The 18,031-nt window shown below is 43.5% G+C and overlaps 1 protein-coding gene and 1 non-coding gene across 2 annotated transcripts; both read left to right on the top strand.

The window, feature by feature from the left end:
- Positions 1-397: 397 nt before the first annotated feature.
- On the top strand, positions 398-17,467 carry LACTBL1 (lactamase beta like 1). The gene is made up of 7 exons (XM_009986795.2): positions 398-418; positions 4,254-4,398; positions 5,880-5,989; positions 8,917-9,074; positions 10,665-10,912; positions 14,509-14,614; positions 16,489-17,467. The coding sequence occupies exons 1-7, from the start codon at positions 398-400 to the stop codon at positions 17,465-17,467; spliced, it is 1,767 nt and encodes a 588-aa protein (XP_009985097.2).
- On the top strand, positions 1,840-1,912 carry TRNAF-GAA (transfer RNA phenylalanine (anticodon GAA)). Its single transcript has one exon. It is a non-coding gene; the product is annotated as a tRNA-Phe (tRNA).
- Positions 17,468-18,031: the final 564 nt, after the last annotated feature.

Raw genomic sequence — 18,031 nt, 5'->3', positions numbered from 1 at the left:
AGGCCATTAGCCCTGAAAGTCTCAAAGCTCCAGTTCCTTGTGCTTAGGAGGTGGGATGAGGATGGTCGTGGGCCCTGGCAAGTCCCAGAGCTTAAGTCCAGCCCTTGTAGTAAACACAAGGTACTGCTAAACCAGAGGTAGAGAGAGGGAAGTTGTTACTGGGTTACATGAGTAACCACTCATGCGGTTACCATGGTTTATCTCCCCATCCAAAACCAGTTCCTGCCTGCTGGTCTGCTTATTGGAGCTGGGCTTTGTTCATCTGGGCTTCCCCCCTTGCTCTGATTCCATTTTTTTCCTGCACTAACTTTTTGTTTCTCTTCATCACAGGGTTTTATGAACCTTTTGTTTGTGGAGATAGGCAGCACAGGGGATGAGAAGAGACTTCTGAGCTGCCATGGATGGGTTACGGCTGCAGGTAAGGCTCAACTCAAGCAAATCACAACCTTCCCCCATCCTTCCAAGTCCCCAGCAGCTAAAGAGATAAAAAATACCAGCTCCATCTATGTCTAGTGAGCCTGTAAACTGGGAATGACTCACTTGTCTGTCACTGTGGGGGAACTCCAGGATGCTGTTCAGGATTAAGCCCAGAGACTGCCTGAGCTCCTGGCTTAAGCTCCCCCACCTCCTTTTCCTGCAAACAGCCCAGCCTGCCCCCTCCAAAGCCCGCCCAGGGACAGTGGATGGAGGCACGCGGGGGCTGTCCATCCCAGGAGTTAATCGCCTCCTGTCAGATGTCAGGAGGAGATGAAGCTGCTATAAATAGATGGCGAAGCCCTCGTGGTTTCGGCTGTGATTCACACACATGGCAGAGAAGCATTAGGAAGAATTAACATTCAATCACTCAGGCACTTTCCTGAGAGCAAATGCCATTCTATCCCTGTCACTTAATCTCCTTGCCCGGGGAGGTCAGCGGCACTTTCTGGAGAGTCCGAATGGGTCAAATGGACAGGGAAACCTGGAGCAGGACTGTTGGGGAGCTAAAAATGGCTACTTCAGGTGGAGTGATTGAGCAGCACCTGTCCATGATAAGCAGCTGCATTTAGGAGCATGGCAAGGTGCTCTGCTCCTACCTTACAGGGGCCGAAATCAGATGGTGTGGTTTTGTTATGGTACCCACGTGCTGAGATGCCTGACAACAGCCTCTGGGACTGAGACGGCTTCTGGAGATGGTATGTGCAGGGGACTGGGGCTCTTTCTAGCTCTGCCTAACTGGTGCTAAGACGTGCCTCTGACTGAGTGGCTCAAGGGGTCTGTGGCAGTCTGCCTGGGTGAGCATGGTGGGGCAGGACAGTCTACCTGGGTGGTCTATGTGAAATTCCCATTTCTTCCCCCCTACATCCTAATTTTTCAAAGCTTGAGGAAAAAACTTAGCATACAGCTAACCTACCTGTGGGAGGCTGTGTGCACTTGTTTCTGCATGTGTTTGCATTCATTTGCATTTGTCTAAGCACTTGGGGGCTTCCCTCCCCCTCCCTTGCTGTGTATATGCTGTTAGCAGTGACGGTCGCTGGGCAATGTAGGTGAGATGGGGAAACCAGCTGAAAGGGAGGTGATACCAGACAAATACTGGCGAGCGAAATGTGAGGAGTCTGTTTGCAGGTACCTATCCATTTATCTGACAGCCTCCCAGATAAGGGAGAGTGGAGTTTTTCCTGAAATGTAGCTTAGAGGGTAGAGCATCTCTTCAGAGTGAATGAATATTCCTCATACTTTTGCATATTTGGTGCCCCATCAATAAAAGAGAGATCCATGCCTCTAGTTTCATAGCATTGCCATGGTCTCATTGCATTGCCACTAGATTATGGGTTGGAGAACAAAGGAGGTTCTCAGGGCAGGGCTGGAGTAGCTCAGCTGGGAGAGTGTTAGACTGAAGATCTAAAGGTCCCTGGTTCAATCCTGGGCTTCAGCAGTAACTTTTGAGACCCCACCTGGAATACTGCGTTCAGCTCTGGAGTCTCCAACACAAGAAGGACATGGAGCTGCTGGAACAGGTCCAGAGGAGGCCACGAAGATGATCCAAGGGCTGGAGCACCTCTGCTATGAAGACAGGCTGAGGGAGTTGGGGCTGTTCAGCCTGGAGAAGAGAAGGCTCCGGGGTGATCTCATAGCAGCCTTCCAGTGCTTAAAGGGGCCTACGGGAAAGCTGGAGAGGGACTTTTTACAAGGGTGTGTAGTGACAGGACACGGGGCAATGGCTTTAAACTGAAAGAGGGGAGGTTTCGATTAGATCTAAGGAAGAAATTTTTCGCTCTGAGGGTGGTGAGGCACTGGCACAGGTTGCCCAGAGAAGTTGTGGCTGCCCCATCCCTGGAAATGTTCAAGGCCAGGTTAGATGAGGCTTTGGGCAACCTGGTGTAGTGGAGGGTATCCCTGCCTGTGGCAGGGGGGCTGGAACTAGATGATCTTTAAGGTCTCTTCCAACCCAAACCATTCTATGATTCTATGACCTACAAGAGGTAAAGGAGCGTTTGAACTAAAGGATGAGAGTTCAGTGGTCCTTGGTTAGTGGCCTAGAGAGCCTGGAGTTCACAAGATGAGGCATATATCAGAAAAATCTTTTCTTTTCACCCTGCTTTTAGGGACACAGGAATCAGGGTTTCTCAGTGAAGTAAGGAAAAGAGCAAACAGTCAGAGGAACTGCAGGTTGCTGAGACAGTTTCCGTATCATGATGGTACTAAATCCAAGAAAGTCACCCCATGACTACTCCAGGGCAAAGAGGGCTCTGTCCCACTTATTGCTGCAGGAAAATAGCATCTGTTTGCAGCTCTTGCAACATCCTTCAGCATAAACTGAAGCCTGCCAGCGTGGGGTGATCAAAGAGATCACAATACACAAGCTTCTCTTTGTGTGGATATGATCTCCTGCCTGCTAAGGCACTGTATGAGGTTGGTATATCTAAACCAAGCTGGTTTTGGTGTCAAAAAGGCATTCTTCTATTTAGGAACACATCTAATAGCTGGAATATGGAGCACATGCATGATCTGTCAGTCTCAGGTTTGAGTGGGTCTGCAGGCACCTGTGTGGTCTTAAGCCACCCTTGAAGTCTTAATTATGGTATGGAAGAACCTGAAGTAAGCTGCCTTCAGAAATTTATGTGGAAATGCCTGAACAGGCTAAAAGGCTTCAGAAATAATTGTAATGAATTTTTATTATTGTACAGAAAGTGGAATTGCAACCTGGAGTTTCAGCAGGGGCTAGGTTCCCCAGTTGGATCCTAACAGAGCCACAAAGCCATGTGCAAGTCTGGAAGTGGCTCTGCAGATTCCCTTGCTGTGAGGACAAGGCTCAGTTAACTTGCAGAATCTTTTGCATGAACTATCCTATATCTCAAAAAAAAAAAAAAAAGGGGGGGCCATGTGGTAATCTAAAGGGAATATTTTAATCTGTCTATCCTGCAAGTGAGTCCAGACAACCTGAAACAGCTTTGGAATATGGACCATACGGAATGCAAATGACAGGCCATATGTTTTATAACACTAATTGCCAAACTTTCAAAAGCACCCTATTGACCTCCTACAGTCAGTGCAAGAGCACAGCTCATGCTTAGGCACCTAATCATTTGTCATCTGTTCCTTGTTTTTCTTCAACATTTATATGGTAGTACCACCAACCTGGATGGTCTCCAGTGTTGTGATAGCTGCATAAACCCAAAATATTAGCCAGTTTTCCAAAACATGGCATCTGTAAATGTCAAGCTTACAGATGGTACATGATATAATGGGAATTACAGATACAAAATAGAAAAGTAAGGGCATTACATGGTGAAAAATTCCACCATTCATCTATAAAAACTGGATCTTCTCAGACGGTCTGGCTGGTGGCTGCCATGAACAGATGCTGGACTCTGGAAAAAAGGGACTGGAAAGATATCCAGCAATAAGTCATGATGGTTGAGAAGGGAGGAGATGAGAGCTGTAACAGAATCCTGCTAGCCTGGGCTGATGAGGTTCACCTGCAGGGAGGGGAAGAGGCGAAAGGAGTTGATGGTTTTCTTCTATGAGAACCAACATGGCCAACAAAGTAAGGAGAGTAATGTCTAGTAAACTTCATTGGAAGACAAGAAGTCATCTCTGGTTCCAATTATTTCAATGTGATCTGGTATGCCTAGCTCTAGTGCCGCAATAGTACTGGAATTAGTCCAAGTCCCTGCAGTAGCTTTTTTCTCCAATGTAGTGTGCCTCCTTCACCTGGCTAATATGCATGAGAGGCTGTTTTTCTCTCTCTGAGATCATATCTTTTCTGCTTACAGCACGCATCCAGCAGCCGGAGCCTCCTCAAGCTCACTGTTATGGATGTGAAGTGGATTCACGTGTTGGTCATCTTCTTCTTCCTGTTGTCTATTGCGATGACAGGCTGCTTTCTGTGGCAGTACAGCCTCCCCAAGGTGGAGCCCAGTAAGTAGTTGTCTTTAAGCTTGGCCATTTTTTGACATGGTTGGGCTTGATGATCTTAAAAGTCTTTTCCAACTTAAATGATTCTATGAAATTTGTGAGACAAATAAGTGCCTTTCTGCCCACGTGGACATTTTCCCTCAACAAGCATTTCCCCAAACAGCACACAAATTTACCTCCTCCTAACTGATGCAATGACACAGAAGAGATGAACATTGGGTTAATGGAGTAGCATGTAACTGCTGGTGCCCAGAGAAGCTCCATTTCTTCTGGCATTAACCTAGGTTAACTGACATACCAAGGAGACGTTTTATTTTACATTCCCTATCTTTTTCTTTCGCATCCTATTGTAAAAGCCATTCCAGGTTAGAATGGGGTTTGGTTTACACCTTACCATGTGCTTTCTCCTATGTATTTGCTTTCTTTCCTATTCCCCTAATCTTGGATCTTTGGATTGCCTCAAGCCCCTGGTTCGCACTAGAATTCCTTTTTGTTGATTATAGAAAACTCAACAGATAGACTCAAGGCATTGTATGTGAAAGGATGAAGTATATGCACTGAAACGGATCAGAGTTTTAAGTAGCCCAAAGGTGGCACAAAATCCACAGTGAGGATGCCAGAGGTACTTCCAAAAAGATTTCACTCTACACTTTTGCGACAGAGTGTCAGAAGCTGGCCACAGGATCTTGTGTATCCATCCCCATTCATCTCAAAGTTTTCGTAGTGCCATTTCTCTTCTCTTCTCTTCCGTATTTCTAATGCTTCATACTCAGTTGAGAGGTGAAAAGATACATAATCATTCTGATTACAGCTTACAGAGCAAACAGTCTGTGTTTATGAACACCTTGGGATCAACTGGGAAAATAGTGCCTCCAAGTCAGAGAGTTCCCATCTCTCTCTGAGTTTAAAGATCTTTGCTTGCTACAAAAAGTTAAGATCTGTCTCTGGCATATGTAGGATACAGCTGATTCAGAAGACAATGAATATGCGAGATATGCAGCCTACCAACTGTTGTTATAGTGTTAGATTTCTGGTGGCACTCATAATTCACTTCTACGTCCATTTTCTTGGGTTACAATATGCATGGGGCAACTCTGTGCTCCTGAACCCATACTCAGACTTTCCCCTAGACATGGGTGGGGCACTTCCATGGGATCTAAATCCACTGTCAGGTACCCTACAGAGTCTTCTGTAGTCCCAATTCTTTACTCTTCCAGGTTGCAGAGTCAGTTGAAGTCTATTGCAGCTCCTGTCCATCCTGTGTGCTACACCATGTTGCAATAAGCAATAACAGCACAGTGCCCTCTTCAAGTCCTGTTTTATGTGAGATAGAAACAATTTAAGATTGTCTCTTTGTTTATGCAGAAGTGCTCTTCAGCTTTGGTCAACACAAGCAAGAAAGCTAGTGCTGAGTGCTGGATGAGGTTAAAGCTTGTCAGTGTGTCTATTCAAGTCATATATGCTATCTTTGAAATGTTTTCCAGGCCCATCTATAATGGAAGCGAGATCAGAAGCTTTGCAGATGTGCCCCCGTTATCCTGAACCAGTACCACTGGACCACCCAATCCCCATTCTAAAGGATGCATTGGAGAAGGTCGGTGAGAAGGGAACAGAGGAAGACAGAGCTTATGACTGCTTTTCTGAAGGAGTAAAGGGGAGAATATGTATTTTGCCCCTGAGGGTCTCTGGGGAAGGAGGTGGGAAATTGAGGAAGTGGAGAACATGTGAATCTAGAAATGGGTATATAAAACTCCTTCACTGAACATACAGAACAGGTCAGTAATCAGTTATCTTATCCAAAGGATAAGCTATGATGAAGGAACATTATTACTTGTCCATCAGAAGGTCTGGAGCATACATCAGCACAAAATGATGGCTCTTGGCATCTTGTCTACTATTAGGCAACTCTCATGTCCTGGAAAGTAGGTAACTCCTGTAACTAGTTCCTATTCATCAGTTACTGCCAATTCCTTATTTTACTGCTTTGTTAACTTTCCCCATGCCACTATTTAAAAGTTAAAAAGCTACTTGTAGGTAACTTCAAGGAAGGGAATGGAGGGGAGGGGGAAGAGGAAGGGGACCTGCATCTGAATGAAAGAGAGACCTGCTTTTCCTCAGCATGATATACCATCTCTGAAATTTTAGCACTGTCTGAAGTTCTGGTAGGCTCTATTTGCAATGAGGAAATACTGCAGCATTGCCTTGACTGTACAGACCATAAAGACAGCCATGCTCTGACAGGGCAATCCTGATTTTGTAGACTCCTATCATATAATAGGTTTCCCAGAGAAGTTGTGGCTGCCCCATCCCTGGAAGTGTTCAAGGCCAGGTTGGATGAGGCTTTGAGCAACCTGGTGCAGTGGAGGGTGTCCGTGCCCATGGCAGGGGGGTTGGAACTAGATGATCTTTGAGGTCCCTTCCAACCCCAACCATTCCATGACTCTATGATTCTATAATATGCACTCTCATTTGTGTCTTTCTCATGAGTAGCTTAATGATTCATAATAGAAGCTGACCCACATTCTTTTTCCCTTCTTTGAATCTTTTCCAGCTCTAGCATACTCTTGTGGACATGCGGGAAATCAGTACTGTACACAGTATTCAAGGTGCAAGTGGATCAGGGATTTTTGCAGTGATAAAATGTTGGTTTCTGCTATATTTTATGTTACTTCTCTAATAATCTCTCCTATTTGATTCACCTTTTATTCTGCCACAGGACACAGAGCAAATATTTACATAAGAGTATCCATCATAGCACCACGATCTTGTTCCCAAGCACTAATGACCAGATGACTGCCCATCTGTGTATGTGTTGTGAAGTTAGGTTGTTTTCCTGCATGCACATCACTTTATCTACACTGAATTTCAATTACTATCACCTCACATTCACTTTTATGAAGTCTCTGCTGCTGTTTCTGGGTTTACTGTAGAGAGGTATTTTATTATTCGATTAGGATTAGTCAGAGAGGTGGGGGAACATGCAGAACATTGAGTGTCCATCAGAGAGTCATCTAACCTCCCTTCTTTGTGCTCCTCAGAAATGAAATATCCAAGCACTTCTTTGAAGTAGGCTGGTGCAACTGTTCCTATTTTGCAGATGGAATAAGGCACAAAGAACCTGAACATTAGATGCATAGGAAGTCATGGGTATTTAAAGGAGGCTTAGGTGGCAGCACCTCAGAAGTGTAGCTTCAGATGCGCTTAGGTTCTTCCTAAGTCTGTGGACACTCAAATCCACACTAAAGATCTTGCACACCTGAGACAAACTACCATCCTGTGCCAGGCCAGGGACCCTGGAACTGGGACTCTGGACAGTACCAGATGTGATTATATTGCATACATGGGAGGACTTTTTCCTACCTCACGGCAGCTTGAAACAAGAGAGTGACATTCACTCACGTGTGAGGCTTAAGGAAACATTTCTAAGGATAAATACTTTTGCTTATCAGAAAAGCCTACATTTTCCTCAGAAGAGTATTGCTAGTGGCCAAACCCAAACACTGAGTATTGGATTCAATGACTCTTGAGTCCAGAAGAACATCACGTATTTCTGCAAACTTTATGCAGGTTCAGACAAGTCTACATGCCAGATTCTCTCTGAGAAAACTGTAAGGAGGACCATGCTTGCTGACATGAGACTAGTCTGTTGTCTGGAGGTGCTGACATACCTAACCACTGGCACATGGGTGGAGAGGGCAAAAAAACACTACAGAAGGACTTGGCACAAGTTGGATGTTTCCACTGCTGGCTGTCAGTGCACCTCACCAGTCCTCCCAGTGAAGATACCCTGAGTACATGTCTTGGCTTGGCCTTTCTCGTCTCAAATCCTGGGTTTGGAAAGAGATTTCTTATGTCTTAACTTTTCTGTGCAAAAGATAAGTTATGCATGATGATCACAAAGCTTTGAAAAAGTCGTAAAAGACCAAGACCAATGCATTCTGCTTGCAGGAGGAGGGTGCAGCACAGCTGGCTGATTAGATCTACACGACCCCAGCACAACAGGGAGCAAAGAGCAATCACAGCCCTCTAGTTGCTCAGTGCTGTTTCTCAGATTGCAGTTTAAACAAGAGTCCAAACTCTAGCATGTTTCATGGCATGAAAAGTGCCATGTGATATTTGAAAAGTCTGGATCTTTTTCTCATACATCTTTGAAACCAAAATACTAGTGCAAAGAACAGATATGCACAGTACAATTTAAAAAGGAAGATATGACAATTAGTAGGTTTTAGTATTCATTTTTAATCATAGAAACACCATAGGCATTACAAGGATGAGCACCACAGTCTTCTACAGAGTGGACATGTAGACTGAAAGAAAGACACTGGATAATTCAACATAAGCAATTCAAAGGAACAGTACAGTTAAAATATTTTCTTTTGCCGAAACACATTTGAAAAAAATCACTCTCAAGTGCTTGGAAGTAAGGAGGGCTGATGGTCTGGGTGTTCTACTGCCTGTTACAGACTAGATGCATTATAAGACTCTTCATTTGGAAGTTCATAATTTCCCATCATTCTTCAGGTAGATATAATGCTGCGCCAAAAGATTCATAGCTCTGGTCTCCCTGCCATGTCTGCCATCGTTATCTACAATGACACTGTGCTCTGGACAGGCAACTTTGGGAAGAAGAATGGTTCGGACCCCTCCTCAGTGGTGCCCAATGAGTACACTATTTACAGGTGAGATAAATGTATCTCAGGCATGAGAGCTAGAAAAAGAGCAGATACACATACGTAGATCTGATATTTGGGAATAGAGTCACTGTCACACACTGCATCTTCTACTGGTTCAGGTCCACTGCAGAAACTTCTTCTGGGTTACACTGAAACTTTGTGAGACAGTGCTTCAGCTAGTCCCTAAATTATCATATGGTTGTGGCTTATTGAGCTGTTTACTTTGGATTTTCTGGTTTTTTATTTTGATCTGACAATATTTTGAATTAGAATAGCAGTGACCGTCCTGAAGAACCTGGAAACATACTGCTCCTTACACAGGAATGTCTCCATGATTTGAGGACGCCTAGGGCACAAATATGAAGACTGAGAGCTAGCAAAGATTTTGTGAACAGTGAGGAGACAATGCCATAGGCAAAAAAACCAAAACAAAACAGTCTAGCAAAAAGTGGGGTTTGGGAAGAGTATCTACTGAACTTTTAAAGTAGACCTGTATGTTTATTTGTTTTCCCAGTCAATCCAAAATCATATTGACCATTATTTTTTAGATTAAGAGAGAATCAAGCTCTCAGTGTGTGTTAAAAAACAAAAACAAATACAAAAAAAGTGTTGACTTACTTTAGGGATCTATTTTTCAGTGATTTATAACTGTGCTATATACGAAGCATATGGGTTGCACTCTGACTATCAAATGCTGTCCTCAGAATTTATTCAGGTAAAATCCCTGCATAGGTGACTTCATGCTATTTCTTACAGAATCATAGAATGGTTTGGGTCAGAAGGGACGATAGTGGTCTTCTAGTTCCAACCCCGCTGCCATTGGCAGGGAAAAGGGAACCTGTCCCTGAACGGGCTCAAGCCACCAACCTTTTGGTTAACAGCCGAACACACTAACCGACTGCACCACAGAGACTCCTTCAAAAAACTTTATTGCCAGTTGGCATCATTTATCATCAGAACTACGACAGTATCTGATCATGTTTGAACCTCTGGCTCTAATTCTTCATTAATGAAAGCATTCTCAGCAAATGCTTTCACTCTAGGCCGCCTTACTCCAGTTCAAGAATTTCGCCTCTAGCCGCACAGTATGAATGCCCCCATCCCTTTTAATCATGGCCCTGTTCCCAGAAAGCAACAAAATAGAACCAGAGTCCTATTCCAGAAGACCTGTTGTAAATTTGACTCTGTTCTGAAACTACCCAAAGAGCAAGTCTGAATACGAAATGTAAAACTTTATGGCATTTTAACCTTAAAATTCCAATAAACTACTTACAAGTTGTTATGGTATTTACTAAGGAATAATTCACAAAATATGTCATTTTATGAATGGTAAGAGAACAGAAAAAGTTCTATAACCCACTGCACTATTGAGGAGATACTACTGAGGGTTATGTTGCAGTCCATAAAGGCCAGAGTTCAGAATATTAATTCAAGCTTCTTACCTGCATTTTAGCCGTGCCTGTCTGAATTAGCAAAGGTGTTGCCTGTAAAGCTACAGGCAGTGGGTCAGTTGAGTGACCTCACATACTGACCATTTTCCTTCTGATTCATGAGTTTCTTAATGCTGAATTTCTATAAATGTTTGTTCCTTGACAGAATTGCCAGTGTCTCCAAGATCTTTCCCACCATAATGTTGTACAAGATGTGGGAGGAAGGAAAAGTCACATCTCTTGATGACCCGTTTGAGCGTTATGCCCAGAACTTTGTTATTAAGAACCCTCTGGGAAGGCTCAAGGAATCAGAACAGAGATACACAGCAGATGGGCTGATTTTTTTGGAAAAAGGCTCAACGCCACTTAAGCCATCAGCTGTTACCTTGCGCAGAATGGCCAGCCAGCTCTCAGGTGAGACAACATTTCTACCTGCTTTACCCCCTGCCCACCACTATGCCACTTGAAAGAGACCACAGAGAGAAGAGACCATATGCCAGAGATATGAAAGGTTGCTGTTGAGGCTGTTTCCCAGTATGGACCCTGGAACTTTGCCCTTCCCAGAGGTCAGGCAGGACACTCGGAAGCAAGGTGTCAGCAGCTTCATTAAGTGCTAAAAGGAAACTCTTGTCCAGGTCACCTGCTAGGAGAGGGGCCAAGCTGCACCGTGGGCTGGGGAATTGTTTTTCCTGTGCAAGGCGGGTATGTATTTCTTTCAATGCAGGAGCATGACCTGAAATCAGGCTCCAGTTGTGTAACAGCTTTATCTGAGATGTAGAGTTGAGGGTCAATGTGACATCAAACCTCTTTGCTTTGAACAGACAGACCTTGACCGCTGAGCTAAATTTAGCTCCCAGTGTTGTTCCTGATCTGGGATTCCTGAGCTATTAATAGCTTTGTACTTGCTGGTAGAAGACTAGTATTAATCTGCTACTAGCTTCATAATTGGGTGACTCTACATTAAAGTAGAAGGAGCTCACAGGACTCAGGAGAACACTAACCTTTCTCAGAAATAAAGCTGCTAATACTTGACTCAGAGATTCCAGAATTTAATGGCTGAAGAGACTGTGCTGATATCTCATATGGCATTTTGATTAAACTCTGTAGCACCCACATTATTCTAGATTGGAATAAATGCTCTAAAATTAGGAACTAAGATTGAAATAGCATGTAAGCAAATTGCAATACCTAAGAACAGGGTACAGCATCACCTGAAGCAAGCCAATAGCAAAATAAGGGTTCTCCAAAAAAGAAAGCTGTAACTGAAACCTGGAAGGAAACAGACAAACAACCCAAAGTGGCCAGTGGCAGCAGGAGGCAGAAAGAAAAGTGTGTGCACAACCCTGCCCAGCCCTTCTGCCTGCAGACAAGGTCTTGCTGTAGCCAGCCTGAGAATGTCTTCAGGGGCATCAACTCTGCCTGGTCCCCTCATGACTTACAGGAGCACCCAAAGCTGGTCTGGCTGCTTCTTGCAGGAGCTCCCAGCTCTGCTGCAGTTCCCTGTCACCTAGTGAGGTGTGAGGTATGCCCTAGAAATACTTGTAGGGAGCATATGTCAAAAGTGTACCTGGTCATAGCATAATTGCTTGTAATGTGAGGCCATTCCATTGCTTCCATCATTGTGCTGGATTCGTGCCCTTGCTTAGCTCCTTTTATGTTCCTAAATAATTTTTTTTTTTTTTTTTTAGAATGTGTCCCAAGTTTCCCAGACCGCACTAGTAAGGCACACCAACAAGCTTGAACCCTGACAATTTTGCAGAAGAAGCAGCACAGTTTCAAAGTCCCAACTGAGAACCAAATTAATGTTGAAGTCACATGTTAATTTTTTTGTCTGGCAAAAGCCAAAAAGGAAGAGGTTCTACTTAGCTTCAAGATCAAAGCCACTGCATGATGTATTGTGAAGTGTTTTTAATGTAAATTCTTGCAGTGGAAACTGATCTATAATATATCCTCATTATCTGGGCTTTTCTACCTTACATATTACAAAAGAAACTCCAAAGGATTTTCTCCTCAACAGTTGGTGGTACATTGCTAGAGGGAAGTTCCAGCTTGTTAAGACTGTGATTTTCAAATATGTATGAATGACAGTATGAGATGCTACTGTAAATTATTAACAGCATGCTTGTCACATCAGTTAGCAGCCTATGAGGTATAAATCAATGACTGGATTTTCTGTTATTCTCACACATCCTCTGGTTTATCATTTCTAGGGAACCTCAAGAGAGACACTGCACTGCTGGTGTGGTGCTGGTGAGCTCTCCCCGTGGTGCAACATCGTCTTTGCTGCCATTGTGGCAAGTAGGAAATGAAGGAGCACATTGTTTACTGGAAGATGCTCGCTGCATCTCTCATGTAGTCATTAAGCTGCACAAATAACCACAAAACAGAAGCAGAAAAAGTGTTCTAGTTCCCTTTCAAATTCTAAGGTCAGGCCAATTGAGAAAAACGTGTTGCTGCTAAAACAGAATAGGGCCTCATTCAGCTATGCCATGATTAAGCACATGCCCACTGAACAGATGACTGCAAGTCATTTTTCTATCATGCATCCTTCTTGATTTTTTCCTAACCTCTAAATCAAAGTCAGCTGTAAACTGCAGTGAGAATTTCACTCCAGATGTAATCCAAGTTCTGGACTTGGCGAGCTGTAGATCCTGTGCAAAGAAGCTGTGACATTTTAAAAAGTCTTGCCCAAAAGCTTTTAGGGAATCCATGTTCTGATTTGTGGACTTCAAAGTGAAAAGAGCTTCAGTATTTCTGCATTCAGAAATGATGAATAAATGTTGCTAAAGCTGGGAAAAAAAAAAAAAAAAGAAGCTAAACATACTTTAGGCCAAGCCTGGCATGATTTAGAGATGTTCAAGCCCTCTGTATAGAGGCTTAAAGAACAAAAACCTGTTTAAAAGGGCTGTTGTACACCTTTGTAGTCACGGGAATACAGTCACATGGAAATACAGACAGGGATTTCCCCAACACCCAATATGCACTTGAGGATACAGGGTTTTTTAATCATTCACCGAGGTATTTTTACTGAAATGTAGCAACCCAGAGCTGGTGCTGGGGCAGGACTTACATTACCAAGTGTCGTGCTTTGGGCCAACCAGCAACTAAATGCCACACAGCTGCTCGTTCATCCTCCCCTATCCCTAGGGAATGGAGAAGAGAATAAAATGGGAAAAGGGAAAGAGACCCGTGGGTTGAGATAAGAACAATTTACTACTACTACTGTATGAATATATACATATGTATAATTATAATAATATATACAAACAAGTGATGCACATTGTAATTGCTTACCACCCCTTGACCAAGGCCAGTCCCACCCCAGACTAAAGATCCTGAAAGAGATAAGTCCCAACACCTCAATCCCGGATAAGCAAGAGGCCCAAAGAGAGAGAGAGAGAGAGAGAGGGAGAGAGCACTCCGAGAGGCCCAGAGTGAGAGCCTCGGAAGAGTAAAAGCCCTTCTTTCCATTTAACCCTCATCTTTATACTGGACATGACACTGCATGATATGGAATACTTTATTGTCCAGTTTGGCCCTCAATCCTAAGTCTAAATTCAAATCATAAGGGGAGCTGTGGACCCACCCTCTGACCCAGCCATGCTCCCCCCTAGCCTGTTGTGCTCCTGCACACGGGCAAGAACACAGCAGCTGGAAAGCCCTTGAGACCTCAGTGCCAACCACAAACATCAGTGCGCTGTCAGCATTCGTCTCATAACGAGTCCCAGACTAAAATCAAAACACAGAGCTCTTCTAGCTGTTAAAAAGAAGAACTAACTCCGTCCCAGATGAAACCAGGACGTCAAGACTTAGTGGTTTGTGACTTGAATACTGTGTCCTGCAGTCCAGTATGAACAGGTCCTTGCAGTACATTTGCTATGTGTATAAATCACGTGTGCACCTTTGTTGTTTCCATCTTGCCATTGAATCTTGCTCACTCTTCACCAGACTCAAAGGTTCCTGGATCATGATTTGTCTCAAATTGTTAACTTCTCTTTTCCATGACACAGGTCTGCCCAGGAGGCTGCGATCTACCAACCTGCTGTGGAAGGGCAATACACAAGACGCTCTAGCTCTCCTGAAAGATGATGTCTTGGTTGCTGATCCTGGAACCAGGTCAGATATATTCTCTTATGAGCTTTTGGTCTGAGTTTGAGTTCTCCACTGATATTAACCCCACCTGCAGTCTCCATGGCCAATGGATAAAAGGCAGCCATTTCTAAAGGGAGCTTCATCAATAGAATCATAGAATCATAGAATGGTTCGGGTTGGAAGGGATCTCAAAGATCATCTAGTTCCAATCCCCCTGCCTTCTACCCACACGCCTGTCTTAGACTGGAAAGAGTGACTGTTGGAGGCACCAGGAATTTTTTTTAATGTGTATAGAGCCTGAGTGAGAAGCCTAGATGAGGTAAATTAAACTGCTATAGTTAGGTCCAACGAGCCTTAAATTGTGAAGGATGCAGATTTTCAAAAGTGGAAGGGCATGTTAATCAGTTTAAACCATCATAGATTTCACTTAAAATCACACTATGTCTGTAAACATTCACGTCTCTAATTTATCTATAAGTTCTATTAATGTTTGTTACAATTTAAAAGTCTATTACTTGAGTTGCAAACACACAAAAATATGAACAGGATACAGCAGACAGCAGGTAAAGGAAAGGATTCAGACTAACTGGGAAAAACTTCCTAGTTTTGCTAAATTTTTAAGGAATAGAATTACATTCTGAAATAATTTGCCTAGGATTCACCATGACTTGAAGTCCGCAAGCTTAGAAAACTCTTAGAAAACTCAATAGCTTGATCATGGCAACCTTGTGTTAGCTCTGTCTGATGTCATGTAGGAGGTTACGATAGATGTTCCTTAAAGGATTTTAAGACTTTAATACCATAATCTTCTTTGGTGTTTATATTATGCTCACCATTAAGACACACGAAGACATCCACTAGTAGTCTCTCAACCTTATTACTTGACATGTTGATAGTTTCAGCTCTGTCTCCCTGTCCTGGATATACTTCACAGGTAACAGATGAATCTTCCTAAAGAAAAATCCCATTCATCGATATAGAAATTTTAACATATTCTTCTGTGTATGTTGAACTTCAGCTTTATTTCAGGTATAAATTTTAGATCCACAATGTAATTTTTCTTTGGGTAGAAATATCTATATACACACTTATCATGCTTTAATTCAGCTAGATGGGCTGGAAATGGTTGAAGTGGTGCTAAATTTATGATCTAAATGGGCCTCAGGAAGATGTGTGGCTTCACACAATGAAAAAACCCAACCAAACAAGCTTGAAAACCTCACTAATTTTGAAAATGTGTTTGAAAAAAAGTTGCCCATTCATGTCTTCATGTCATTAAACTTCATTCAAGTATAAAGACTTAAATCACTTTATGGGTATTAAAGACTCAAGCACTCCTGTGTCTTTAATGACTCAACATTGCTGGATGCTGCTTTGTAGACTTTTAAGTGCTTTTTAAGTGCTTTTACCATCTTAAGGTAGCTTAGGTGCTTAACTGATTGTGCCATGTTAAATCTCCAAAGAGACTCACCTGGGATTTTGAGACCTTTAAGGTAAGTACCTGTAACTCTGAACTCTGCTCTTAAAAAGAATGAATATATTATTCTGTGAACAATTATAAACAGTGAGTCAGGATATGCAGATATGTTGGGGTTTATATAAAGGTGGGTTTTTTATTTTATTTTTCCATCTCCAGCTCTCTTTCTATACATAGAAGTTAAATAGATCTGCTGATACTCCCATAAGAAATTTCTCTTTCTTGATTTAACAACAAATCAAGGCAACAACATTCAGTTTTTCTGTCCCTCTTTCACCTCTCCTCTCTCTTTAGCATATCACCTGAAAAAATGACAGTTCTCCCCCAGAGAACAGAGACCTAGCCCTTGTTCTTGCATAGTCACAACCACGCTGCATCACTGAGGCAAGGCTAACCCAGATACATTCCTCTTTCTTTTCAGATGCCACTACAGCAATTTGGCCTTCTCATTAATGGCACACGTGCTAGCTGACCATGCCGCTGAGGGGCAATATCAGCGCTGGATCTTGGAGAACATCCTGGACCGCTTGGGCATGGAGGACACTGGCTTTGACATCACTCCACCGATCCGCTCTCAGATGGCTGTGGGTTTCTACGGCAGCCGGCGGCCAGCCCCTCTCTATGACCTTGGCTGGTACAGGCCTTCTGGCCAGATGTACTCCACAGCTGCTGACCTTGCCAAGCTGGCAATGGTCTTCTTAGGCACCTACCACCGTCGACTCCTAGAGCCTGACACAGTGAAGACGATGCTGACCCCTCTCTTTAAGTGCTCCACTGAATACTTTGCTAACAAGACCGGCACACCCTGGGAGATTAACGAGCAGTTGGGATATGATGTAATTAGAAAGGACGGAGACCTTGATGGTTATTCGGCTACCTTCTCCCTTATCCCCAAACTCCGCCTGAGCTTCATTGTGCTGATGGCAGGACCCAGGCCTCAGGGTGGAGATATTGTGACTCAGACATATGAGTATCTTATTCCTGCCATGGAGACGGCATTCAGAGAGGCAGAGAAAAGTTTGATTCCTCCTCCAAGTCCAGGTCCTTATGTTGGCTACTATACCTATTCTAATCTGACTTTCTATGAGATCAAAGTTGGACCTGGTGGGGTGCTGGTCATGCAGCAGTTTGGGCCTCATGTGGAGGAACTGATTCCTGAAAAGTACCGGACAATCAAGCTCCATCACCTGGAAGATCGTGTTTTCCAAGTTGTTTTTGACAAGGAGTTCCCATGCGTTCTGCAGCTGGGCTCTGCTTCTATCTCACTGGAGACCCAAAATGGGCAGCTCTTTAACTTTTATCCATTTGATCGCAAGGGTTTGTCTCCTGGCTTTGATGCACCAGGGTTGAACACATACAATGTGGTGCGTGTACCTCGTAAACCTGTATTCTATAGCTAAATGTCCCCTCTACTTTTCTGACCACTTCTGGGAGGTGGCTCCGAATCTGTGTCTTACCAAACTCTCCTGTCTGGCTGGCTTTATGGGTGCCATTTAAAAGGGAAAGATGGTGGCAAACTACTCTTTTGCCTAACAAATATGTCATGTTCCACTTCTAAAATTACTTCAATGGCTTGCAATCCCTGGCAGTGCAAAACAGGCCAGCTAGCAACTGAGGATGCCTGCAGGAAAAAAAAAAAAAAAAAAAAAAGAGAGATTGGAATGTGCTGGATGGATGGTGTTTGGATGCCATAAAAAAATCCCAGCACTTAAATCTCCACACTTACATTGTCTGTTTGATAACCATTCTGGTTATTGACTGGTATCACCAAAGGGCTGAGAATTTCCTGTGTCTCTCAGAAAGTATCTCTTCTTCAGTCCAAGGGTTTTTCCAGGGCTCTTCAGGAGCCTACCTACCATGAACAAGATTCCTCACCTGGGTTTGACAAAGCATTGTGTGCTAGAAAATGACACCAGCCTGATACCAGGCCCTGCTTGTGACACGTGGGAAGTGAGAGTCCATTT

This window comes from Tauraco erythrolophus, chromosome 23 (assembly GCF_009769465.1).
Source record: "Tauraco erythrolophus isolate bTauEry1 chromosome 23, bTauEry1.pri, whole genome shotgun sequence".
In the NCBI taxonomy this organism is placed as follows: Eukaryota; Metazoa; Chordata; class Aves; order Musophagiformes; family Musophagidae; genus Tauraco; species Tauraco erythrolophus.
The sequence above is the reverse complement of the archived record's forward strand: the minus strand, read 5'-3'. Positions and strand labels throughout refer to the sequence as shown.

What these genes read in the sequence shown, in the direction of transcription:
- LACTBL1 (XM_009986795.2), top strand. Translation starts at nt 398, where the DNA reads ATGGATGGGTTACGGCTGCAG. An exon ending in TGGATGGGTTACGGCTGCAG is followed by an intron (nt 419 to 4,253) that starts GTAAGGCTCAAC and finishes TTCTGCTTACAG; the next exon opens with CACGCATCCAGCAGCCGGAG. An exon ending in GTTGCTGATCCTGGAACCAG is followed by an intron (nt 14,615 to 16,488) that starts GTCAGATATATT and finishes CTTTCTTTTCAG; the next exon opens with ATGCCACTACAGCAATTTGG.